Source organism: Pleurodeles waltl, chromosome 3_1, assembly GCF_031143425.1.
Source record: "Pleurodeles waltl isolate 20211129_DDA chromosome 3_1, aPleWal1.hap1.20221129, whole genome shotgun sequence".
In the NCBI taxonomy this organism is placed as follows: Eukaryota; Metazoa; Chordata; class Amphibia; order Caudata; family Salamandridae; genus Pleurodeles; species Pleurodeles waltl.
In genome coordinates, this window is record NC_090440.1 from 1,545,481,409 (window position 1) to 1,545,508,269 (window position 26,861).

Consider the following 26,861-nt stretch of genomic DNA (forward strand, 5'->3'; position numbering starts at 1 on the left):
CCCTGCATGACTACGGACATGCCTACATCAACCACCACCTGAGATTCTACAAACCCTCTAAACAACTCCACTTTGCCTTCCTTGAGCTGGCCCATACCCCCTGCATACAATGCAGCAGAGCAGGAGGATGCCCCTTCTCCTACCTCACAGCCAAGCCCTTGAATGGCCTCCTCCTGCACCTCGGGACTTCCCCTTCTGTACACAAGTTATGTAGGATGCTGAAAACCTGCCTCTTCGACTGACACCCTGCCAGATCCTGGATACCTTCATGGGTGACTAGTCACTCTCTACAAGTCAATTGATTGATTGGGGTGCAAAATGTGAATACAGTTATAGTATTGCAGTTGCAGAATACTTTATCCATTATCTGGATGAAGTATGTACATACAATGTAAGTATTTACACATTAGAGGTACTATGCAAGCAAAAGAGGCTCAGTGTATGTGAGAGGTTGAGTGGTGATGTGAAAGGTGTGTATTACAGTAAGCAAGTCACAGTATTTTGAGCCGTGGAGGGTGGGATTTGAAGTATGGTATGACTGCAAGAAGTTAATTCAGTACAGTGTGGAAGATACAGTATGTGTGTAGTTGGTGTAGTGAGAGTGAAAGTTATAAGAGGTGTGAAAGGCTAAACAAGGGTTCAAACTGTTCACTCTAGATGCAACAGGCACAGTATTTGTGTACAAAGCGCTGTATAGTTTTAAGAGTTATACTATACAGTTACTAGGTACATTAAGGATGTGATAGGTTCAGTAAGTGAAAGTGGGACAACAGATGTATAAGCGCATTGGAGAAAGAGACAGGGAATGCTACAGTAAAGGTGAGACAGAATATGAGCATGTGGAACAGTATGACTGTATAAGGTCCAAAAGATTGTAAAAAATACAATATCAGAGTAAGAGGCAAAATTTGTATAAACGTAAGAGAATTAATATGGAAGAAAAAGGCAGCGTCGGACTGGCCTATAGGGCAATCAGGCAGTGTCCAATGTGCTGACCTGACTGGTCAGTATGTGGGCTGATTTTTTGTCTGTTTGTGGGTCTGTTTTATGGGCCAGTGGGCCATTTTTTACTGTTTATTTCCATAATACTAAAACAAACATTGCCTGAAGCAAGCTCAAAATCCATGCAGTTCAAAACATTCCCCAGTTTGAAAAGATGGGCCACTTTTTATCTACCTAATGAACAAGTTACTTACCTTCGGTAATGCATTATCAGGTAGAGACAGGATCTAGTCGCAGATTCTTTACCTTAGTATCCTCCCCAGGCACCAACCTGGATCTGGAAACTTTTGCCAGAGTATGTCTGCGCGTCGGCAGAGGGTGCTGCACAACTCCCTATTGATGTCGTCCATCGGATGTGATGTCAGTGGAGTCAATATAACTCCCTCGCTGACGTGCTGGGTCAGTATCTTCTTTGACTATTTTCTGCACTCAAAATGTGGAGCCACAACAGAAACTGCCGATCAAAACCGAAATCTTTGAACAAAAGATATTTTTGTGTCAAATAATCACTGAATTCTTAATTCAAGGGGTTGATTTCCACAATGAAATCTTCTGAGACAAAAGAGGAACTCAGTTCGCACAGCTGGGAGGATGGAATAGTCATTAAGGAATCTCAGTCTAGATCCTGTCTCTACCAGATAATATGTTACCAAAGGTAAGTAAATGGTTCATCTGATAGAGACATCTAGTCGCAAACTCCTTACTTTAGGGTCAGATACCAAAGCACAGTAACACAAAGGAAAGAGTGCGAACTGAGTCCCTCAAAAAAGTCTCCAAGTATCTCAAAATCGAACTATAAAAAGAGAAAAAAGATCAGACAATTATAATAATTAAAGAGAGTAATAATATACTCTACAACATCAAAACGTATGAAATTAACTATGGGTAAATAAGACAATAAAACAAGACAGCATGGAAATAAGCTCATCAGGTTTTATTGTGGAACCACACATGCCGGAACAACGCATGACTTAACAACGGAACCACAACTGCGTAGTTTCCACGGATGCCTTTACTACACATGCTTCACAATGGATTTCATTGTAAAAGCATGCCTAGTAAAGGCATGTGCGAAAACGCCTGCGAAACTGCATGTTTGGTTCTGTCATGCAATCCTCCCACCTGCCCTGAGGCCCAAAACTATCACCACCCCTAATACCAAAACTACTACGATTAGCCCAGGAGCCCTAAAAAAAAACCAAATTTATTAAAATACCCCAAAACCTTACCCCAGCACCTATAAACTAAAGTACCCCAACCTCCCACCCCATAAAACTAAACTACCCTGACCTCGCCCACCACGCCCCATAAAACTAAACTATTCTGACACCCCCACCCGCCCTAAAAAAAACCACAAAAAAATATAATTAAAAAAAACTTTTCTGAACCCGCACCTCTGGCCCTAAAAAGTAAACTAATTCAAAAGGCCAGGGCACTCGTATGAAATAAAATAAGAGTCTGTGCAGTTAGGTTCTTGGTCTTCGGAAAATCAATATATAATCCAAACAGAGTTAAAGTTCAGTGTCTTTTTTGTTGTGCGAGGTTTTCATACATGTTCATCACATCAGAAAGATTCCATATGTGGTCATCACAACATCATCCAACAGCCAACACGTGTTTCGTCTACGAGAAATTAATCTCATTGACTTCCTCAGGGCAAAATATAAGTAAGGTGTTAACATGAATAGATGGCTTATCCTAATCAAGTAAATCTCTTCAAGATAATGTACGATCAATAGAGAAAGAGTAGTGGGAATCACGAGACGGGGGCAAAACACTATTATCCCCGAGTCTTCGTGAGGGAGTACTCATAAGTCAGCACGTATGGATCCAAAATCTTTTACGGTGCGATCTAGAAGAGAAGATCGCTATACTAAGGAAGTAGTGACAAGCATAAGCAATATGGCATGAATCTAAAAGTAAAAGGTCACGTACCTATAAACAAAACAGTTATTTTGGGTAAATTCTTGTGTTGGGGGCGCTGTGTCTTGCTCCCCGATAATTAAGCTAGAGGTATAAGGTATAGAAGAGACACAGAGTAAGGTCTCAGGAGTGTGTGTGAAACTCCTCGGCATGACGCTGTTAGGTATGGAGTACCCCAACCTCCCACCCCATAAAACGAAACTACCCTGACCTCGCCCACCACACCCCATAAAACTAAACTATTCTGACACCCCCACCCGCCCTAAAAAATAGAAAAAATTAAAATAAAAAACTCTTCTGACCCCGCACCCCTGGCCCTAAAAAGTAAACTACCCCGACCCCCCACCTTTAAAAACAAAACTACCCCAACATCCCCTACTCGTGCTGAGCCCTAAAAAAAAAAACAACCTCCCCACCCCTGCCCCTAAAGACTAATGTACCCTGACACCCCACACCCACCCTAAGCCCTAAACCCACCCCCCTGCTAAAAACTACCCACCAACCCTACCCCAACTCCATTTACCTCACTGTGTCCTCTCCCGATCCTTCCTCCTGTTCTCTCCTCCCTTCTCTTGCCCTTCCTTAAACCTTCCTCCACCCCTTTAAAAATAAACTATCCCGCCCCTCACCCTAAGCCCTAAATAAAAAAAAAATACCCAAACCCACCACTCCCACCCCCTATATTTTTCTTTTTAATGAACCACTGCATATTCATTTTAAATACTGAATCGAACAGTACAAGTGGAACCTTGCAACCACTGCAGATCCATTTTGAAAGGAAATAGGGCATTTGCCTTTGCTTATGGAATAATGTGTTATATATTTTTTAGTAGTGACAAAAACAGAGTACATAATGCTGAATCGAGCAGGGCTTTTTATGTTTGCTGATTAAAACAATTCACATGTCTTTTCCTTGCTACTTAGAACAGTAAACATTTCTATTCCTAAAATAGACAGTACACATGTTGTCTCATTGCTGATCAGAATGGTGCATGCCAGTCCATGAAATTTATGCCCACAGTTACCAAGTATTATCTAAAAATATACCTAAACCCCCGCCACCCCTTAGAAAAAAATATCCCGCTCCCAAAAATCCCTTAATCCACCCCCACCCCTGCCTCAGCCCCACTTACCTCACTGTGTTCTCCGCTTCCTCTCACAAAATGAATGGCTTTTTCTGTGCCATATGCGTAGTTCTGCACATGTGTCGTTAAGGCACAGAAAAAGCCATGCCTTGTTCAGGCAAACGCAGTTACGCTTGCATGGGAAATGTCTGCGTCATTGTTAAGGACGTTTCCAAGCTCATCCAGGTTAGTATTTCAATTGTATATCAGAAGCGACATTACAACATTGAAAGTCTTCTATTTAGAAGAAAACTGGTCTAGTACATGAGAAATAGACTATGTACCTATAATAATACCTATGAGGAAGTACATCCTCGCTAGTAAAGGAACTGTGTAAAAAAACATTATAAAAAATTATATAAACGTTAAGAACATGGATATAGCATCATCCATGATCAATATCATTTAAATTATATTCTTAGAACAGGTCTAGAGTGATGAAAAAGACCAGAAATCATAAGAATGCGGGTGAGCCCTAGCATATTTCATGGGTAAAGGCTCCTGGGGGGAACCACTGATATGGAGTCATAAACAATCAAAAAACATGGAATAACGAAAATCAATATGTGTTAGAAGTGAACTACAGAATTGAATATTAAGCTACTTGTTCCCTTAACGGGTTGAGAAACAATGCAAAAACACCCTGTTAATACTGTGGAAAGGACCACAGTCCATAGTAAACATTTGGGATATAAATACACTTTTCCCCCATGAAAAGTAGAAGAAACATCTTCAAGATATTACTAATATATATTTCCACTGACATAGGAGTTAAACAGACAAACGCCCATGTAGTATCAATGCAATTACCAGTCGCCACTAGATAATTATAGTTAAGACCTAGATTGTATATAAAAAAGCATTTTTGTTGTTTTTACTTGCCTATATCTTTGGTGCTGCTTGACGAATCTTCATGAAACTTTCCAAAAAAATTAGCCAGTGTTGTCAGCTGCTGTCTGTAAAGTTTCTGGGTGATTCGTCTGGCGAGTGGGGGGGGTGGGGGGGAGAGGATGTGAGAAAGAGAAAGGTTCCCTAAGCACTTTTTCCCCATTCATTTTTCCATAGGGATTTTGAACAGCGATAACGCCGAAACTACTGGACGGAATTACACTAAATTTGGCAGATACGTAGGTCCTGGTCTAGAAAGTGACCTTTTTTTTTGTTTTGGTGTAAATCCATTTAGTAGTTTTTGAGAAATGAATGGGAGATGCATCTCCCCATCTTGTGCTGAAATCAATTGCCTGTCAACACTTCAGCCAGGAAGTGTAGGCAGCAATTTTGGGACTCAGTAGCCGAGTCCCAGAAACAAATGTAAAAAAAAAGAAGAAAAGGACCGGGTTACAGACATCCTGATCCCTTAGCTCTTGTGGTGGAGTCCCAGAGTGACCCATCTGCAGTGCTAAAAAGCATTAAAAAAAAATATTTGCAGCAGACCGCTGAAAAAAAATATGAATTGCGGGCTCCCACGCTTCGTCTTTAAGCCCCCGGATGGGCCAAGTCCTGGGGTATTGTTTTAATGGAGTTTAATGGAGTGTGGGGGGGCACCTACCCCCCCTGCTGCCCTGGGGACTGCCACCTCCCTGGGTAAAGTAGAAATTATGTGCAGGGGGGCTGCGCTTCGGGGACCACCACCTCCCTGAGGCTAAATTAATTATTGGCATGGGGGAGGCCTGTTGACCTCCACAACAGCCCCAGCGACCGCCACCTCCCCCTGGCTTTCATAGTATTCAGTGTGGGGGGGGCGCTACCCAGGGCAAAGATTGGAAGAAAAAAAAAGTGAAGGTGTTTCAGACCCCCTGTTGTCCCAGAGACCACCACCTCCCCATGGCTATACTTGTTGGAGGGGGGCCACATGGCTCCCTCAAGGAGGCATTGATGGCCTTAGGGAAAACATCCCCCAGTGCCTGCTTCTGCTATGTCCCAGAGTGCCCACTCTCGGGACATAGCTGTTTGCTGTGGCTTGGCAAGGCACAGCAAACACTCCGGTTTTTGATAGTGGGACCTCTCAAACAGTGGGGTTTAATTTCTGTTCCTGCATGCAGATATCCCATAAAGCGCATGTAGTAAAATAAATAGGGGCCAACTTACAACAAGTAGAATCATGTTAAGATGAAAACAGTTGTACCTATATTAGGTATAAATAATTAACCTCATCAAACATAACATTTATAAATATCTCCATAGAGAAGAAGTACCCCTGAAAAAGGTAAAACCCTTCCGAAAATAAGGAAGTCTTGAAAGCAAGTGCAAAAACTTACAATTCCAAAGAGTCCATATATTAATTAGCCTACACAAGAGACTGAACAGAATCTACAAAGAGATACATCTCTATGATGACCCACTATCAACTGACATAAGTCAGGAAAAAAATAATGTTCAAAGAACATGTCAACACTATAAAATAGTCTACACTAAAGTGTAGAAAACACGAAAACTGTGATGAGTATCTAATATGAAATCTTTAAGACTGAAACGGGGAATGTCTTAAAGCCCCCAAGAAGACACTTCCTGCTTATAAAGTATCCAACCTACCAAAATTAGAAGATCTGATATTACCATATCATAGGTAAAAGTAAATATACACCTCAATTAATGTAGATTAAACGTATTCGACAGTACAAAAAGCACTTAGTAAACAAACGCCCTTAGTATTGTAGAATTCTTATAAAAAATCTCTTTGAACAGAGAATAAACTATGTACTGACACTCCCAAAGAGCTGGTAATATTTCCGCTACCCTATAAGGAACACTAATATAGTCCATAATTTCACAAGTTAGAAAAGAACTTACTCTGTAGATGGAGTGAATCTGTACCCTCCATTGAAGTTGTAATGTCTCACAATCCCATGTTGTGTATATTACATAGATGCTCTCTAGCATACTAGCAGATAATGAAATACTCTACTTAGAGTATGGTATATACCATAAGGGTAACAATTCTTAAGCACAAGTTTACTTCAGAGTAAAGTAAATGATATTACCTTGATTCAGGTGTAGTAAACCGGGACAAACCTCTAAGCTGTTTTTATTGACAAACGAAGTAGAAAGGCATTACTTTACATCAGGTAATGATGATAAAAAAGAAACCTTGAACATCAGGAATGAAAAGCTCCACTGGTTTTGGGGGAATTAACACTTGAAAAGCTCGACCCACTGGGCATTTCAATGAGGTTATAACAAATATATATATCTAACTGAAAAAGCCTCCCGGCCCTGTCGAATTTTAGGAACAAGTAACACCCTACTAACAGTAGAGAAGTTATGAACTAGCCAAAAGAGGAACTAAGCTTATTTTGTGCTCCACCCCTGCTGTCCTGAAAATGCCGTAAATGTAAATCAGCCTAAGCACCAAATAAATTGGCACCATCAAATGGCATCTCAATCAATGTAGATTGGACTGGCTCTGAAAACCCTGAGGTACATAACCAGGCACGGTGATGTAGCACAAATGAGGAAGCCATAGCTCCCCCCCATAGAGTCAGTGGTGTCCATGCTGCAGGGAATGATTAATTTAGCTGCATGCGGTCCATCGTGAACCATACGAGTAATAGTACTCCTTATGTCTTCCGGAAGTGAACGTAAAAATGTTCGCCAATAAGTCCCATGAAGAATAAGAAAAACATCCAAGCACACAAGATGTGTTCACAGAGCATAGAGCTGGACTTGTGGAAGACAAAACATGCCTGCCACAGACGTCTAGACTCCTGGAGTCTCTATCAGGTGGAGCATGTTGGTGAGACTCCATAACATGGAAAGCTAAAGTGGCCTGTGCCACCAAACTTCAATGAGTGGGGTGTCTTATTAGATAGGGCGGATCAGCAGAGGAAGGTCAGTGGCTATGGGATATAGCCCACTCAACAGCAGCACCAGTATCAGGCTTAACCCACGTTTCCAGCAAGACATCATGTAGCACTTTGCTATAAAGAAGCACTGGTTCAACCCCTGTGTGACTGATGGATGACATCAATTAGGGGATCTAAAGCTAATTCCACTGAAGAAAGAGCCCAATCCAACACTTCTGCAACCCTTTTTTGGAACTCTGCAAAAGAGGAGCTCGCCTCCATAGCAAGTCCATGGGGTGAAAGTAGGCCTGAGGCTGGAGAAGAATCCAAGCCACTGTCATAGCCAGCTGTGGTGAGGGTCAAACTCCTATACTGCCTGTCCACCATGTCCCTCAATAGGAACCGCATGAGGGAATCCTTCTGGAATAAGGCCAGGGATGACAGGCATGGTTGGCACCGTCCCCAACATCAAGGTGATTCCCCGACGTCAACTTCGACTTCAGATGGAGAGAGGGATGCAACTTCGATTGGCGCCACTAGTGGAGTCGCGGGAGTCGGACGACCAGATACCAGTGCCGAAGGTGGAAACCCCGAAGGGCTGAACACGGGTGCCACGATTTGTCAATTGACGCCAAAGCACTAACTGAAGCCGAGGGCGAACCCGCTAGCGTGGATATAGTCAAGGCACATCATACATCCTTGAGACCCAGAGGGAGGGGATTGACCAAAGAAAGCGTGAAGTGAAGCATAATATTCATGAATCAGGTCTAGAGTCACCCTGGCTCCTTGCAAAGGGGCAGACTCCAACCTCATCTCCTCAACCAAGGAATGAGGGGAGGTCATATGTGTTTAAGTCAGCAACTTATGTGACTTCAACCACGTGCAAGACTTATCTTTGGACATCGATGGAGAATGGCGTCCACAGGAACGACTCCTTGAACAGTGCAGTGAACCGACATCAGTCCGAGAAGGAGACGTCATTCGATGGGAAGACAGAGATGACTGACATCCGTGTAGCTAGAAGCTTCATTCAATGCTCTCATAGAGCTTTCTGCCATTGTTGCTGACAGGAGTTGCACTCGTTGGTGTCATGGTGCTCACCCAGGCACCATATGCAAACGGAATGGGGGTCCATTGCCAACATTTGATGTCCAAAGGACCTGCAGGGATTAAACCTTGAAGACCTAAAAAGCACACTGTTTAATATGACAAAAATGTCGAAGTAGGCCGAAGAATTGCCTTATCAGATCCGCGTTGCAAGCACGGAATAAAAAGAACTGATGTTGGCGAAGGAGTTATATGGAATCCGCTCATGTCACATCAGGTGGAGGACATAGATACAGAGTTGTGCGATGCCCTCTCCTGATGCGCAGACATACTTGGGAAAAAGTTTCTGGATCGAGGCTAGCGCGTGGGGAGTATTACGTAAGGAATCTGCGGCTAGACGTCTCTATCAGATTTAGTAATGGGACTACTTTATTTATGTGCCCCAGCACATTTTCAGTCTCAGTCCTACTCTGGAAAAAGGTACCATATTTTCTGCTGAAATGGAAGGGCTCATTAATCAATTACACCCTGTAGCCAAGGGAGTTTTTGGCCTGACCCGAATGTTGCTGACTGGAGCAGGCTCCCCTTTTAGGGTTGCATGATACAACCACGCATTCCTGAACCGCGCATCCCTAAACAACACAGTCTGAACCATGATTGCATCTTCACTACGCATGCCTTTACAATGAATTTGGTTCTAAAACCATGATTTGTAAAGGAATATGCTTGGTAAATTGCACAACACAGCCCCCCGCCTTGTGCTCTAACACCCGATACCCCAGCCCTACAATACAACCCGCCTGAGCCTATAAAACAGCCCCTACCCTGAGCCCTAAATCCCTGCCCCCCTACTAAAAACTACCCCAACCCCAGCCCTCTGCCCTGAGCCCTAAAACTGCCTCTTACCCCCGCCTTGCGTCCTAAAACCCAGCCCCTGCCATTAAAACTACCCCAACCGCCGTGAGCCCTAAAACTGACCCAGCCCTTAAAAAACACCCCTTCCCCTCCCCCACCTCTGAGGCCTAAAACCGCCCCACCCCTAAAAACTACTCCCACCAACCCGGCCTCAGCCCCACTCACCTCTACCAATCCTTCTTGTTCCTGATCTGCCCATCCAGTCTGCTCTTTGCCTTAGCCACGCTTTTGGGTGGTTAAGGCAGACTCCAGGCAGATTCATGATTAAGGCAAGCATTGTTCCGCTTATGTGGAAATGGCACACTTGGCTCACACCACACTGTAAAGGCCGTTTCCCCTCTTTTAGCAATAGATAGTAGTAGACAGTAGTATTGCACAACTAATGCATCAAACATCAATTCATTTAAATACAAACTGAAATTAATCCATATTTACACAAGCAACATAAAAATAAGCCAAAGCAACCTACTGATGAAAACAAACTCTAGCTTAGCTGCTCCAAATTCTATAGAAAATAGTCCCATTCACATGTTTCAGCACAGAATTGTTTTTAATGCACTGTGTAAAGAACATTAATTTAATTACATGCATCATACTCAAATCTAATGCCAGTATCAACACGGACAGCTAACAAAAATGCATTTAAATCCACTTAGTTAAATAAAAACAATTGCCAAACAAGTTATGTGAAAATGCACCTGCTTATAATCTGCCAAATTAAATCACATTTGAATAACAGCTTAAACAAAATCTAAACAAACTGCATTGAAAGAAACTACAGTGACATAAGAATTTAAACATGAAACCATAGTATTAGGAAGGCAAATCATCTGTTTTAACTGAATCAAAATTCAATTTAATTGTAAACAAATCAAGATGGCTTTGGTACACCATCTGAAATTAAGGTAATTAGATTGCATATTATTATCCTACCAATGTAAGAAAAAGTATTCCACATAATATAAACAAATAAAAAGATGCCTTCAGAACAAAGTCAATTATCACACTAAGTAAAATACAAGTTCTATCTAAATGGAAAATAAGTGTAATTTATAATCCAGTTTGTACTGTAAAAAAATAAAAAACAAGCAAATGAGGGCAGTGATGCATGGAACATTGAGGAGTATTATCTGAACTCATACTGGGATCTCATTTAAAAAAAGCCCACGGCTAACGTTCACGGTGAAGAGTTTTCAAGAAAACCAAATGTGCTTATCTAACCAACCACTAACATACAGAAAATGCACAATACGCAAAAATGCTTAACACTGTCCCAGAACTCACTTATTAACATGTCAACTGCAGAAGCCCATAAAGAAAAGCTTTAAGAAAATAGACATTTTACTCTTTCAATTAACTGTTAAATATCACATATAAGCACAGCAAGGTCCTGCTTCGATAACAAACATAAATCAGTGCTGGCCACTAAATGAAAACCCAAACAGAAGGCACAACCGTGGAACATACTCACATTCACTTAGTATTAGCGTGCTAAAGTCTGAAACTGTAATTGCTGTGTATTTTAAAACAAAATCAAAAGAATGCATGTACGTCCAAAAACTGAAATCAAAATTAATTCAGATTCAAGTTGGAATCTATTACAAACTTTAAGACTATTGCAGTACTCGACTGGGAAATTAATTAAATGCAGTTTCCTATTATAACAGAAGGAAAATATAATTGAAACACAGGTGATGCAATAAAAATAGAACGTAGTTAGTACAGTAAAAAGAGCATTACATATTTAGACTCCAGAAACTCTCCTAACAAGAAAACATATTTCAACACATTTGCGAAACCAAATGAATGCAATTCATCTATAAAAATTAACAAAATAATTCAGGTTAACACAACCTTCCTTATTATAGTGAATCAAAAATCAAACTAATTAGAATCCAAATATCACACAACTACAAGAGAACATCCAATTAGCATGGTTAATCAAACTTTGGTGCTATGCGACACCCAATTCGAAAATCAAAATTATCTGAATGTAAATGTCTACTATAAATACAAATTGTGCAGTAATTCATAATTAAAAAAACAATATTAACCAATGTGTGCAATTGCTCAATTAAACAATATTTATATCCCCTTGAAAACAAACATGATGGCCAACAGCGCACCAAAAAAATGAAGTTATTTGAACGCACATGTGACATTTTGACAAACATAAATGTAAACAGCCTTTTCGGTTGGAAACCAGAATTGGTTTGCATGTCTACGACTTTCAAATATTGAAATCATTTCAAGAACTAGGTACTCTAAAAGTCCCAAAACTAACAAAAACCTTCATTAGAACACCAATATTATTAGTTTTAAACATTGCAGCAATACAAACATGAGAGTAAATAAATTTAGAAGACTGATTACTGTACCAAACATGTACGAAAGTGAACTACATGAATTTTGAGTAATAAATCATGAACAAAACAAATCAGAATGAAACGATTGCATAACAAAAACAAAACGAAATACATCCCCAATCTGAAAAACTAAATCAATTGTGCATCAATTGCAACAACAGAATTATAAACGACTAGACAATGGGTTCAGTTAATCTACTAAAGTGGAATATATTTGGATTCTTTGACTGAAAAACACGTAGCAAGCAAAAAGACATATGGGTAACTGCAGTAAGTCTGATGTGTCGCTAATTAGATTGTAATAGCATCGTAATACAGATAAAGAGTCACAATCCAATGTGAACGTAAAATCAAAATGGAAGATTGCTCAGGGTGATACACTAAACAAACATAATGAGTACACATGCAAACATTAGTTTTCTTTAACTTTAGTACACTTATGATCTACTTTGGAAATACAACAAATGGAATTTCAGAAGAATGTACTGGAAACCACACACAAATTTGAATATATGCAAAATCACAGTGGACATTCATGGAGGACGAAATGAAACTATTGAAAATGAAACATTAACCGAATACTACTACAAACATTAGGGTATTTGGATCATTAAATCAGAATAAAAAAAAATATATATCAAACTTTGCTATTAAACAGCACTTAATAATCAGGACCCAAAAATCAAGATACCCGACTCAAACATTGTTACTTCAAATAAACTTAGATGAAAAATATATTCAAAAATCCTTGTTAAAACTCAGAAAAAATCTGATAGCACTGCAAATGCCTCTAAAACAAACTATAACTTAAAGGGTACTGGAAAGTAGGTTAAAAACAAAAGGTTTTTGATGCACTTTGGTTACTTAAACGAAAAAAAAAAAAATTAATAAACAATGTACAAAAACAGATCATAATGCCTTAGGTATATTATGTAATGTGACTAATCAGAGTGCACTATCACCCTGACACAAAAAGATGAAGTGTATAATCAATCTCCACATTAAATGCAACTTTGCACAATTTGAGTTTTACATTAAAAAAATGAAATATATTTGACGGAAATATGTCTATTAAAGCACAAAGGAGAAGCTAACACAAATGTCACATGCACACAATAAATGTCATTATTGTGAGACTACTGATTTGGAAATGACATTGAAAAGTTTTTTTTCTTCTAAAACCAAAATAAAATATATATGAATTACTATGTGTATGAAAAAAAATCGATTGTGTTCAGCAATCCTAGCTAACTGCATTTTATCAGATTACTACCACAAACATGAAAATGTTTTATTTGTCTCAAAGTAAACTGAGAAGTGATATCAATTTGAATGCATTCTATCCTAAACCAAATCTGACTGCCTACAGAACACCGGACCAGGTTTTAAATCCACTTTCTGTACTAAGGCTGGAACTACATCTATTTCAAGTGCAATTTGCATATGATGCCAAATCTTCATGTAATTACTATAATAAATGTAGTATCAAATCAATGCAATTAAAACCTTTTTACTAAATAAAGTAATTCAGATAATGTTCTTGAAATAATTGATGTAGAATGTCATCTACATAATCCAAATTAAGTGAAACCGAAACACACTACTCAGCCAAAAAAGGGCCACTTCTTTTCAATTAGATATCTGAAAGCAAACCTAAAACATTATGAAACCAAACCTAAAACGAAATAAAAGAAAATTAGAATTAGAAAATGCTACATTGATTTAACTATAAAAATGAATCACCAGGTGTCGACAATGGGAGCAGATGTTACCTGCTTGACTAATTCCTGTGAACCTTGGCAAATAATCACCCTGTACCTCACCCACTGTGCCAAAATGGTGAGTGCTTAATACTTGGATAAATAAATGTGCTCAATGCCAGATAAAAACAAGACTTTTGTCTGTACATCAGTAGAAATGCTGCTAGAATTGGAAACTCTGTAGGTGTATGACAACCAGGTAATTATGATGTGCTCAAAAAAGTAAATGAAATGACATAAAACAAAAAGACACTATTTACCAAAACCCATACAAAAGCTTCATGACATGTAATTTTTGTATTGTTTCAGGAAAGAAATTGAGAGGGCACTAGTAAAGAAAAAAGAAACTTCAATTGTTGGGAAAAAATTATTGCAAGGGGAGGTTCTCTCACCTGGGGCTTGTGCCCTTAGAGAAAAGGAGACAGTGTTCTCATATTACTGGTTCAAGGATAAATGCTTTGTATCTGAAAAGTGATTTGTTCCCTTGATGGATGGAGCAAACGTGTGGCTACCCAATACCCATTACAAACAGAAGAGCAGCTGCTCAGTCATTTATATAAACAAGCATTGGCAAAGCAAATAGGTTTTTTTTTCTATGTGAGATTTATTGGCTTTGCTAATGTTTATTTAGCCATGTTGCAAATGGCTGAAAGTAATGTAAAAAAGCTGCATGACAGCCAGCGTTGTCTGCGTTATCGTGCTTTTTAAAAAAAAAATCAGTTAAGCTGCACTGAAACTAGCACTGCTGTATAACTTAGCGAAAACACACTGACAAAACCAATAGATCTCGCATAGGTGAGGCCTATTGGCTTTGCCAACGCTTGTTATGGAATGCCATGTGGTAATTTCTAAGTATTTCTATAGTGTTTACAACGGCTGAAATGCTAATGTTACAGAATGGAGACTGCCCTTACTGTGTCCAGATTCAGAAGCATTTTAGCATCTTAGGACCATACAAAAACTGTGAAAATGTGCCATAGAAATGTGCTGAATGTAACATAAGTTGTAGGTAGACAGAAAAGTCCAATAGGTTACAGCTTTTATTACAGTGATGCTTTAGGCTCTGTATTACTTTGGGTGCAATGGTTACAAAAGAACCAAAAAGCACCAGTGACTGATTGATTAGTTGTAAAATATAGAAATAACCAGTGTTCAATGGGTGTCCTAGACCTTTTGGCTTATGTGCCACTGCATCTGCTGCACCATTCAAATCATGGCCCCTAGTGCCTGCAAGTTAACTGCGCTTGTGACTGCTTGCTCAGTAGCAACATATACCATTAATTGATGCTCAGTGGGTTCCCTAGAGCTTTTGGCCCCTGTGCCACTGCACCATCCAAATCATGCCCCTAGTGCCTGCAAGGTAACCGTGCTTTTGATTACTTATGCCACTGCATCTGCTGCACCACTCATATCATGGCCCTACTGTCTGCAGCTGACATGGAGAAATCGTTCATATCCAGCAATGTATGTGTTCTGAAAAAGACAGTTGCAGACTGAATACAAAATTATTTTGTAGGTAAACAAATAAAAAAGCTTTCATAAAGAGTGTCTTTAAATGTATCCAACACTCCAGTAGAAGTGGCCACAGATATCAAAAAGCATATGCTTTACACATCAAAGTGAAAACCAACCATTGGTAAATTGTGTTATAATGTGGCTGGCTCTTTCCTGTGAAAATATCTTATTCTATATCTGACAGTGAATGAGCCATAAACAGTGTAAATTGCCCAAGATCATCACATGTTAGGCTGATGCTGAAACTGAAATGCGGTTTTGTACTTTGTTCCTGAAAAAAGGCAGTTTCACAAATTAAATGGACTCACGACAAACAGAAGAATTTTGCAAAAAACGTGCAAATGTTTGTGCAGATGAAGAAAGAACAAGATATCCTTTGAGAATTAAAAAACGGCAGAAGCAGGCTCCATGGAGAAAGTGAACTGCATTCCTTTTTCCTAAAAATGCTGTCACTTTGAAGTCAGCATAAAGCAAAGTAACCAGACTCCCAGGAAAACACAGCTTGACCTTTGATCTTGATCTTTAAATGCCCAGCAAACGTGACCAGATAAGATCAAGATTTAAGGGCCCAAGGGCCCGTTGACAGAAAAGGAGTTGTGGAAGTATTCAGTGAACATGGCTTTCTCATCAGTGAACAAAGTGAACCTGAACAGCCTAAAGCTAATAAAGCCAGTAAATGGGAAGCAAACATGAGTTACAAACCACAAAGCCAATGGCAAGCGATGGGCAGAATGCATTCTCTCATGTCAAATTTCTGAATCTCCCCAAGATATCTTTCGCATACCACACAGCTGTGCTGTCTAGTAGGCTAAGACTTAAGGAGTTTGACAGGAGCCTACTGAAAGTACAATGTTTCCTATTTGAAGTCAAAATCACAATTAGAAGGTTTAATTTATTGGAATATGTGCGTTCTACCAGCTGCACTATATGCATAATTTTGTACTGGTGAATCCTGCATAATACAGGACACTCACAGGAGGCCTTACCTCATACTCCTGCTTGAAGCCGTAGCCCTCTGCTGTCTTCATCTGGTTGATGTGCTGCAGCAGATCTGCCACTCGGACTGCAGGGTGCAATTGGCCTGTGTGATAGGGGGACCCCTTGCGTCCACATGGTCGGCGAGGTGAGCCACCCAAAAGGCTGCTGGATTCATTGACGACACTGCTGCGTGGATCTCCTTTGGAGTAAGACAAAATCACCATAAGAGAATTATAGTCAAAGAAACCACCATACTCTGTTGACATGAATTCAAACAAATCAACCTCACACAAATACATATGGCATTGAAAGACATATCATACCTGGTAAACTAAGTAAGATGGGTTACTTGGAACTAGAGGTAGCATTAAACACACAGTTAAATGTTCAAAAACTGTGCTACTCACTACACAGGTGAATTTATTTCAAACGACTAATTAAACTATTAAACTTTGACCATTTCCTCTGACCTCGTACCCTTTCTGCTTCTCAGTCTTCTGAATCAGCCCACCATATAAACATTTCTACTTGGGTCCCAAAGAACGGAAGATGGAAACTATATATCTGAATTATGGAGTATGGTCTCTGGGTATAAACTGGACATATCCTGACAGCACATTCAAGACAATCTGCACCGCTGATTCTACGCATGACCCTGAAAAAGAGTTTCTTATCTAAACCTGCAAAGACCCCCTCCGCCACCCTCAATACAAGTACCCACACACAACTCTGCCAATGTGCATAGATATGGTCTGCAGAGTTACAAGCTAATCCATATCTGGAAACATTGAGTGGGTGGATCTGCAGACTTTTGGCCTGCAACTGCTGGCCATCATCCTTAAAAACTGGCATACTCCCACTACTCTGACAATGGATGGGTTTTACCAAATAGCTCATGGTTAATGTACTACAGGAGTCACACCTATATTTACCTAACATGTAATAGAATAGGATGCAGGCAGAAAAAGACCCACAAAGGCCTCTGCTAATCCACTTTTGGGAATGCCACGACTTGGTCAAAAGATGTACATGTAGCTGACAATTGGCCCTAATAAACTAGGGCAGCCTTCATGCACTATTGTTTTTTTAGCAAACAGAACAAACATTGGCAAAGCCAACAGGTCTCCCCTATGCAAGAGTTATTGGCTTGGCCAATGTGTTTTAGCCATGTGGTTCACCATTGTGGCTGCAGTTCAGCATGGCTAAACGTTAGTGGGATAGAGGAGAGTGACATGTAGTGTTGTAGAGTGGAACGGATAAGAGTAAAGTGTTGTAAAGAGGGGTGGCAGAGAGTGTTGTGCATTGGAGTGGCACAGCGTGGAGTCGTTTAGAGTGGCATACACTGGAGTGGCATAGAGTGGACTGGTGTAGAGTGCATTGGCATAGAGTGTTGCAGAATATAGTGGCATATAGTGCAGTGGCATTGTATTCAGTAGCGTTGGAGAATGTAGTGGCGCAGATCAAAGTGGTGCATAGTACAGGGCAGTGGTGCAGAGTGGTGTGGTGCAGGAAAAAGTGGTGTGGAGTGGCATAGTTGAGTAATGCAGAGGACAGTGGCGTAGAGTTGAGTGGCAGAGAATGCAGTGGCACAGAGTCCAGAGTAGTGTTGAGTGGCATATAGTGGTGTAGCATAGAGTGGTGCAGAGTAGAGTATAGTGCCATAGGGTGCAGTGGCATAGAGTAGAGTAGAGTGGGGTGGAGTTCAGTAGTGGAAAAGTGCAGTGCTGCAGAGTAGAGTAGAGTGATGCAGAGAGGATTACAGTGGCGTAGAGTACAGTGATGTAGAGTGCAGTGGCATAGAGTGTAGTGACAGACTGCATGAATGTGGAGTGCAGTGGCAGAGTGGAGTGGCGCAGCGTGAAAGTGGCGTGGAGTGCAGTGGCGTAGAGTAGATTGTTTCAGAGTAGAGTGAAGAGGCATAGAGTGCAGTGGTGCAGGGTACAGTGCAGTTGCATAGAGTGGCATACAGTGTAATGTGTAGATTGAAGTGGTGTAGAGTACAGTGGTACGGAATAGATTACAGTGGTGTACAATGGATTATCAGAGTGCAAGGGCGTAGAGTGGAGTGTTACAGAGTAAAGTGCCTTGGCATAGAGTGTAATGGCATAGAGTGCAGTGGCGTGGAGTGGCGTAAAGTGGAGTGGTGCAGAGTAGCGTGCACTGGTGCAGAGTTGAGTGGCATAGAGTGAGTATTCATAGTGTGATAGCACACTGCCATTACAGACAACACATTTTCAATTGAAAGGCCCATTACATATGCACAGACATACAGTTTTACTAATAAAACTATACAGTGTACGGATGAAAATGTGTGGCTAATGCATCACCTAGTTTAATGATTCGTTTTGATCATATTAAAGTTTTTGTTTCCAACACACTTCAGAAATAACAAAAATAGTGCTTCATTTGTGCATTCATAATTATGATATATTCTGAAATACTTACACAGTTCATTTAAATGTTGTGTGCTAGAAAATAAAACCTCTTTTCTACCTCCAGTGTCCAGCCAGATTGTTGCATAAATTGTCTCACTTTGAAGTCAGAGAAAGAAAAGTAAACAAGTGCCCTTGGAAGACAGAGCCTGGCATCTGACCACAGTCTTTGAATGCACAGCAAATGTGACGAGATAAGAACAAGTTCTAAAGGTTTGTTAACAGAAGCAAGTTTGTGGAAGAATACCGTTAACATGGTTTATGCAACATGTGGGGATGAACTGAACATGGAGAGCAAATAAAATCAGCAAATGGAAAGCCAGAAAGTGTAAGTTACAAACCACACGTTGCAAAGGCTGAAGGAAGATGGCCAATAAGGAGCTATAGAGACTTCCCAGATGACAGCGATTGGCCAGTAATGGAGGAACATATGTCCATGAGGTGACCCAAGGATAGGTAAGCCTATGTAAACCAATAAAATAGCACTCTGAATGAACCTCTGCTCTTCACGTGCTGATCCTAAATAATCACCACTTCTAGTGATACCATTTAATATTGCAATATAAACTGAAACACCAAGGTAATAAACAATGTCCAAGCCACAACCTCCTGCTATACTCCACAGAACCTACCTAGTTTAACGAGGTCTGAATGGCCCCTAGACATCTATGATGCCCAGTACCCCTGCCAATTATACTACCCGCTCTTATAAGGTCTTGAAAGTGTTTCCAGGTTGGTAGTGTTTGTGGACAAATGTCATTTTATTGAAGATGAGGCACACAACATCAGCATAAATTGGTCATAAAGTAGTGGAAACCACATCAAAAACTACTTACGAAAAGCGTGAGGTAAGGATTGCAGTGTACAATGACAGAAAAAAGATACTAAATCTTTGGATGAGATCGAATGAGCAATATAAGCCTAAATGCTCAGTACCAATAAGAACCACCTTGTAGCTGTTGGTGGGACAGGGACCAGGCTGCATGTCGTTGTGGTTTTTCATGAGCATGAATCCAGCTTCAGGCCCTAACAAAGTGTCATATACTAACATTGGACAGCTTCACTTGGGTCTAAAAATGTGGGGCGGCTGTTTCCCAACTTCCCCAGCTTTCATTCTATGCCATTCACCACTGGTCATGAGCATAAGAGCCAGAGCAGCAATACAGGGCAAGCTCTTTTTCAGACCGCTTATGCAAGCGATTAATAGCATCAAGAAAACAAACAGACATCCACTATACAGCATATGATATAGAATTTTAAACAGATGGGTCAACATGGCAAAAGATCCTGGAATGACAAAGAATAAATCTGGTGAAACAGACGTGAGGCAATAACTTTAGCAAAGGGATATGGTCATTAAGTTATACAGAGGTGAAGCTTGAAGCGTGGGAGGAGATGTGGGTGATAGGTCATACAGGTGTACAGACCAATATGACAGTAGGTAATGTAAACACAAATTGAATATTGTCAGCATAATGATATGTCTTCATATGTAAATTATACAGCAGATAAGCCAATGGACAGACATAAAGATGAAAACGTAAATCAAAATCAATCCTTGCAATAATCCCTATGCCCTGGAGTGAAACTGAGAGAAAAAGTGTTTCAAATAGAAAGTAATCTGTCTGCCACACAGGAATATACCGATTTCAAGAAGCCCTTTCAATAGATAGACTTTCAAGAGGATGTAGCAGAATGGAGTGGTCAGTGGTGCCATAGGGGACAGAGAGGTCCCAAGAAATGAAAGCCTTCCTTGCAGTCTTTGTCTCATCATTCGGAGGTTCTACAAGAGGTGGTAAATGGGAGTGGAAAGGGCCCATTGTTCCACATTGAAAAGGGGTCTGTAGCTGTATTTTTCCCCGGTAACTGAGAGTCTGCATGTATTTTTCACATTCCCATTGGAATAACTCATAATTGGATGGTGCAGGGATGAACAATCTGCAATTCCAGTGCCTTTACTTCCAGCCCCCTGAGTCGCCGAACTGGTAATCAAGTCCTACATGGGACAATGTGCTTTCACTCATAAAAGTTGAGAAACTTTAGTTTTTACCACATCAGTTCCTACGGACTATCAGCATGTGAGGTTAGAAAAAGGTTCTATAGATATAGGAACACTTTGCTGTGGTACATTAAGCCAACCGTTGGGGAATTGGCTATATATCCATCTGCCCAATTAGGAAGGGAGGACATGTAGCTGATTTTTACTGCCCGTCAATGCCAGACAAACTAGGTGCAGTAAAAAGCACAAAATGCCCCATTCGAAGTGACCCCCATAGCAAGGGGGCACTTTTTCTTTTTAATTTTCAAACACAAAAACCCACCTTGGGTTTTTGTGTTTGATTTTTTTTTTTTTAAAGGCTAAAAACGATGCCTTTCAGCTTTGTCATGTTTGACGGAGCCATAGGGCAAAGTTCCATCGCATTCAACAGGAAACTGCCTTGACAGTAGTACCTTTGAATGCTAGAAATGTCTGTCGGCCCGATGGACATTTCTAAATTTGGCTGTCGGAACCACCGCCAGTGCAACAGAGTATTTTATTCTGTTGACCTTGTGAAAAACGGCTCAACCACCAAGAATTAAATCGGGCCTAAAATCACAAAAGTGACCGAAGATCCGGGACACAGTGGCAGGGGTCACGCCTAGACTCCAGATATGACCCATCCGCCAGAGTAAAAAAACTCAGGGAAGGATATTGGGGGTGAAGAGGCTATCATACTTGGGCAGTACAGTTACAATTACGAGGTTGACACAGTCCTGTGTGGACAGTGAAATAAGTGAAGGGTGGAATAGTTGAAATAATCTCAGCTGCTTGTAATAACTCGGAAATCCTCCTACTCTATCGTTTTAGCTTGTCTGTATCATTGCAGATGGAGGCCAATGATATGGTAAACAATCCAGGACCAGTTTTAACCCTGTAGGGGCAAACAATAAAAGACCCGCCCAAAACCAGATTTTCATACGAATGCTCCCTCTCTCTAATACACAGATGAACTAAAACACAATGGCCTGGAATGTGGTCCAGAGTTATTATCAGTGGCTGAGATTAACATCCATTTTTATCTAGGCTGCTCAGTTCTGTGTGCAGCACTTTGGCTGCATGCCTTTAGGCCAACGATAAACTGCTAATACTTTATATTCTCAATATTACACTTTCACAAATATAATAAACAGAATAATTTAATTATTCTTGTACTTCAAGGATCTGAGTGCTAAGGTGAACATTTGCAAAAACACACTCAGTGATAATTCTTCTGACCAAGTTTACAGCTGGCTGGGCACCGGGTTGCTATGATGTGTAGTTGAATATGGCAAAATCGGGAAACGTTTCCATATGACTCCAAGTTCCTAAGTTGGGGAAATTTGTAATAGTGAACTTTCACTCTCAGTATGTGGGGGAAGTGGTAAGACCACACTCGTCATTTAAGATGAGTTTGTCAGGAAGCTAGTGCCCCAAAACTCAATCACAATGATATCTTTATAATAATGACTTCAGAGAAATCACTAAAGCATTGTTTGATTTAAATCAGACTACATACCGAGCTGGAAGCATCTCCTCTGGCCAACAGCCATCTATTCTAAACCCATTTTAACAGACACAAATATAGATCAATGCGGAATTATTGGAATGTGACATCTATAGAACAGAACAAATCAGCATTTCATATATTTAAAAAGACCACGCACCAGAACCCGGTCACTTTTCACTACATCTCATTTCAGCCTGTCACTCTCCTACTAGAGTTGCAACTAAACTGTGAGAATCACAAAATAAATTTTTAAGACAATAGAGAAGCCACAGGACCTGTCCTTCAAAAAATGCTAACTTCAATACCAAACGTGTAGACTAACCAAATTACTAACCAGTACCTCTCACTGAAAAAGACTGGAAAACATTACCACTAGGCTTGAAACAGATACAGTAAATGCCTTTGAGCAGAGCACCTGTGGCTATGGTCTTTAGAAAATGACTTATTTCTAAGCAGTGAAACCTAGGGAGCCTGATTAAAGGCTCATATTATTGAATTATTGCGTTCCTTGAGTTCGAACTTAGGTGAAGCTTGGTTGCAAGGACTGAGAATAGCATCTTAGTTGGAGCAAATGAGAGCATCAGTCGTGGAATACTTGCTCTCGTTGGCATTAATAGACTCGGTCACAGAATAACATCTCAGTTGGTAACAAGGTATTTGATTAGGTAACAGCATGAATACTAGGGACCTATCTCTATAATTGTTAGCAATGGTAGGCAGGGAGCTGCAGTAGCATCTCAGTTGTTAAAGTTGGCAGGCATGGACCTGGAGTAGCATTTTAGTGGTTGACACTGGCAGGCAGGAAACTGAAGTAGTAGCTCAGCTGGTAACATTGACAGGCAGTGACCAGGAGTAGCATCTAAGGGCCTGATTTTTATACTGGTGGTAAGCATACTCTGTTGCAAATGCAACGTAGTATTCTTATTGTCCTTATTATGGTCTGCCTGCCGAATTTAGATGCAGATGGACAATAGTTTGGCAATGGTGTAGACTAATCTGTCTCCAATGCGGCTAAACTTGCCGTCGGCATGACAGAGTAAGGACCATCGGAGAAATGGCCCTAGGTCTGCTCGCCAAAGATAGATGGATGGACAAATAGGTATTTTTTACTGCCCATCATTGTCAGGAAAACCCTGGTGGTAAGGGGCAGTTAAAAGTGAAAAATGCTCCTTCGCAATGGGAGATTGCTACCATGGTGAGGAGGGCGTTGCTTTTTATTTTGAATAGGAAAATCTCACTTCTGGATTTTCTTTTTTGAAATAAAAACAAAAATAAAAAATAAAATAAAATAAAAATACTTTTCATGTTGATGTAGCCATGTGTCAAACTTAAAAAAGCACTGACAGGAACTGCTGTGACAGGAGTTCTTGTAAATGCTTCAGAAATGATTGCCGGCTGGGTGGTCATTTCTAAATTTGGTGGGTGGGGTTCCCGTCAGTTCAACAAAGTAATATACTCCTTTACCCTGATGCACTTAACCTCCACCCATCCAATTATAAATTGGGCCCTTAGTTGTTAACATTGGAAAGCAGGGACTTAAAATTCCATCTTAGTTGACATTGGTAGGAAAGGTCATAAAATTCCACCTTAGACGTTAATATTGGTAGGACGGAATAGAAAGTGACATTGAATAGGTGATTTCTTGATAAAAGTGATAGAATGGTCTGGAAAAACAGGCTTTATTGGTATGAATCTCAGAATGGAAAGCCAGTTAGTCACAAAATGATGCCACTAATTTGGCAAACAGGCATTAAAAAAAGTACATAAAGCGGTTTCTTCAGATCATGTTAAGGAGCATATTCACAAAATGTTTTTGCAGTACGCCTGTATAACAACTATTATATACATTTTTAAAAAGTCAAAATAAATTATTTTAATTTAACATTTTTCCCTATGGGGTTCTATATTAAGTCTGCCTTCATTATTTTCTATGGGATGGTGTTGAGGTACCAGTTACTGGGTATGTATGGTGCTGGACATAATAGTGCTCCTTTTTTGTCTGTAGTGAGTTAACACTCGTAAATTCGGTGCCATCCAGTTTCAGCGGTTGAAGACATGTAAGTCTACACTTTTGATTAACTTTACACACATAAGCAGTGAACAGTCAAAGTAGCAAAACTAATCTAATGTCTGAGTAAACTTACAAATGGACAAATGGAGATTTACTTACGTGCAAGCTAATATAAGGATTAGCATCACACAGTTATCAATTCCACTATCACTGCAAGCAAGAAATATCCAGGATATGAGCTAGAGCAGGCTAGTAATCAATTTAATTAAACACTGAACTTCCAGAAGGAATTCCTTAGACTGACTACAGAAACTAAAGGGAAAATCAGAGAGGGGTGACAGGCAGGAGATAGAAGAAAAAGGGAATTACAAGGAAGGAGTTAAGAGAGAAAGATGAAATTTGGTGAGGACGTAAACAGGGAAGTGGGGTAGAGCTGGCAAAAAAATTGAAGAAGGGTGCAGAGTAAGAGTGGAAGGAAGGCAAAATTAAATGGGGGTGATGTATACAACAGAATGAACATGTATGGAAGAAAGGCAGGGAGATAGTTTGAAAAACAATGGATGGGAAATAGGGTAAACAATGCTTCCAAGAAGGTGGTATGAATGGAAAGACTGGAATAAAAAAGGAAACTGAAGGAAGAGAGGACTAGAAAGGAGGGGTAGAAAAAGGAAATATAGAGTGACATAGCAGGTTAAAGGAAGGATGTGAAAGAATGAAGAGAGTAGGTAATGGAGGAAAAAGGGACAAACAAGTATGGAAGGGTAGACAGGAAGTGAAACATATGGAATTTTAGAGGGAAGGAAACAAAGAAGGGGGATTGTCAGAGTGAGTGACGAAGGAAGTGTAAAAGTGAAGGCCTGGAGGGAGAAAATGAAAGAAGTGGAGTAATTACCAGAACAAAAGGAGGGTAGAAACAAAGAGAGACAGGGAGGAGGAACAGAAGGAGGGGAAAAAAAAGGAGAGAAGACAGAAAAGGAAATCAGGAAGGAAAAAGGTGGATGGAAGCAAGAAATGGATGAATAAGGGGGAGAAGTCAGGATGGAGGCTTGCAGAAGATAGAAAGATTGCTGCGATAAAAGACAGTCAAAGAATGAATGTGCAAATGAAGCACTGATGAAGTATAGCGGGAATAAAAACAAAAGAAAGAGCAAGACGTTGAGAAGGAGAAGCGCATGAGTGGTTAGACCACGGACTAATAGAAAAAGGAGGACCTAGCTGGGGGGTGTAAAAAATACAGCAGCCATTTTAGGACCGTCCTTTATAAGCTGAAGACAATTAAGGGCTGATGGGCAGCTGTCGGCGGCAGCAGGCGGAACACTCTCAGCGATAATGACTAAAAATTTAACAAAAAATAGGATGAGGAAAAAAGAATAGCTTTGCCCTCTGGGCTGCTGCTGCCGTCTACAAGACAATGACTGCTGGTAACTGGATTAATCCGGGACTCTGCACTGCCGAGATTTGATAAAGCAGCGCTGGAAGATGCCAGAACAGATGCCATTAGCATAAGGCTTAAGAAGGGCAAGCTTGGGGGGGGGGGGGGGGGGGGGAATTTGTGCGAAGAGTTATCAGCAGACAGGTGAGTCCAGGAGGCAGGAGCTGAGGAGGGTTGTTGGAGCTCAACAGTAACCCTTTCTGAGCCTGGAACTCCGAGGACTGTCCCCAATAAATTACTAAATTCAAACTCTGAAGCAGGCCAAGAACAGACTATAAACTTGAAAAACTCACCCTCGGTGTCAGAAGGGGTACAATAGATCAATATAGCGCAATTACTTGAATGTGCTGCATGTTAAATACACTATTTCCCCCAACACATATCCAACTGTTACACTACTTAGTCAGAGGGCCACACGATATGATCTTGCTACAGCAGATACAACCACAGATGAGACATCTAGGCAGGTTATCACTCAGTGTTTTAGTGTGTGGTGATTCGTTGCTTGCACTGCGAGAATGGGCTGCCTGGGAAAAGGATTTCAGAGACTGTTTGAGCCAGACCCCCCATCAAAAATATGCTCAGAACCATCTCACACGGGATCGACAGTTACAATCCTAAAATCACCTAGCGTTTCAGATTGTGGTAGCAATGTGACTTCTACAAAGCTACTGCTTGCAATCAATGAGACATATCCATACCTCACACTTCCATACTGGTGTTTAGTGCCACTCTGGTCTCATGCTCTTCAGGGGAACTGACATCTCCATAATGGCGGCGGAAGTGGAATTTTTAATTAATGTAATGTGTATCTAACTTTGAGGGTGGGGCCTGGCTGAAGCATAGCCTCTCCTATGCTTCAGCCCTACCCTATCCTCGGCCTCCCACTCTTAAAGGGCAAGGAAACATGTAACAGATTAACATTCTTTGAATAGCCAATTCTCTGACTTCCCAAGTGTAAACTTTCCTTCTCCTTCCTTTTATCAAGTATCCAGAGCAGTGGCGTAGCGTGGGGGGTGCCGGCCGCACCGGGCGCAACATCTGGGG

The 26,861-nt window shown here is 40.7% G+C and overlaps 1 protein-coding gene across 3 annotated transcripts in view; it reads right to left on the reverse strand.

Moving 5' to 3' along the window:
• PTPRU (protein tyrosine phosphatase receptor type U) overlaps positions 1-26,861 on the reverse strand; it is a 765,217-nt gene that overhangs the window by 149,199 nt on the left and 589,157 nt on the right. For all 3 annotated transcript variants that reach the window (XM_069225125.1, XM_069225127.1, XM_069225126.1), the window contains exon 16: positions 16,421-16,611. In XM_069225125.1, coding sequence (XP_069081226.1) covers positions 16,421-16,611 — 191 coding nt within the window. The remainder of the gene's footprint in view (positions 1-16,420; positions 16,612-26,861) is intronic.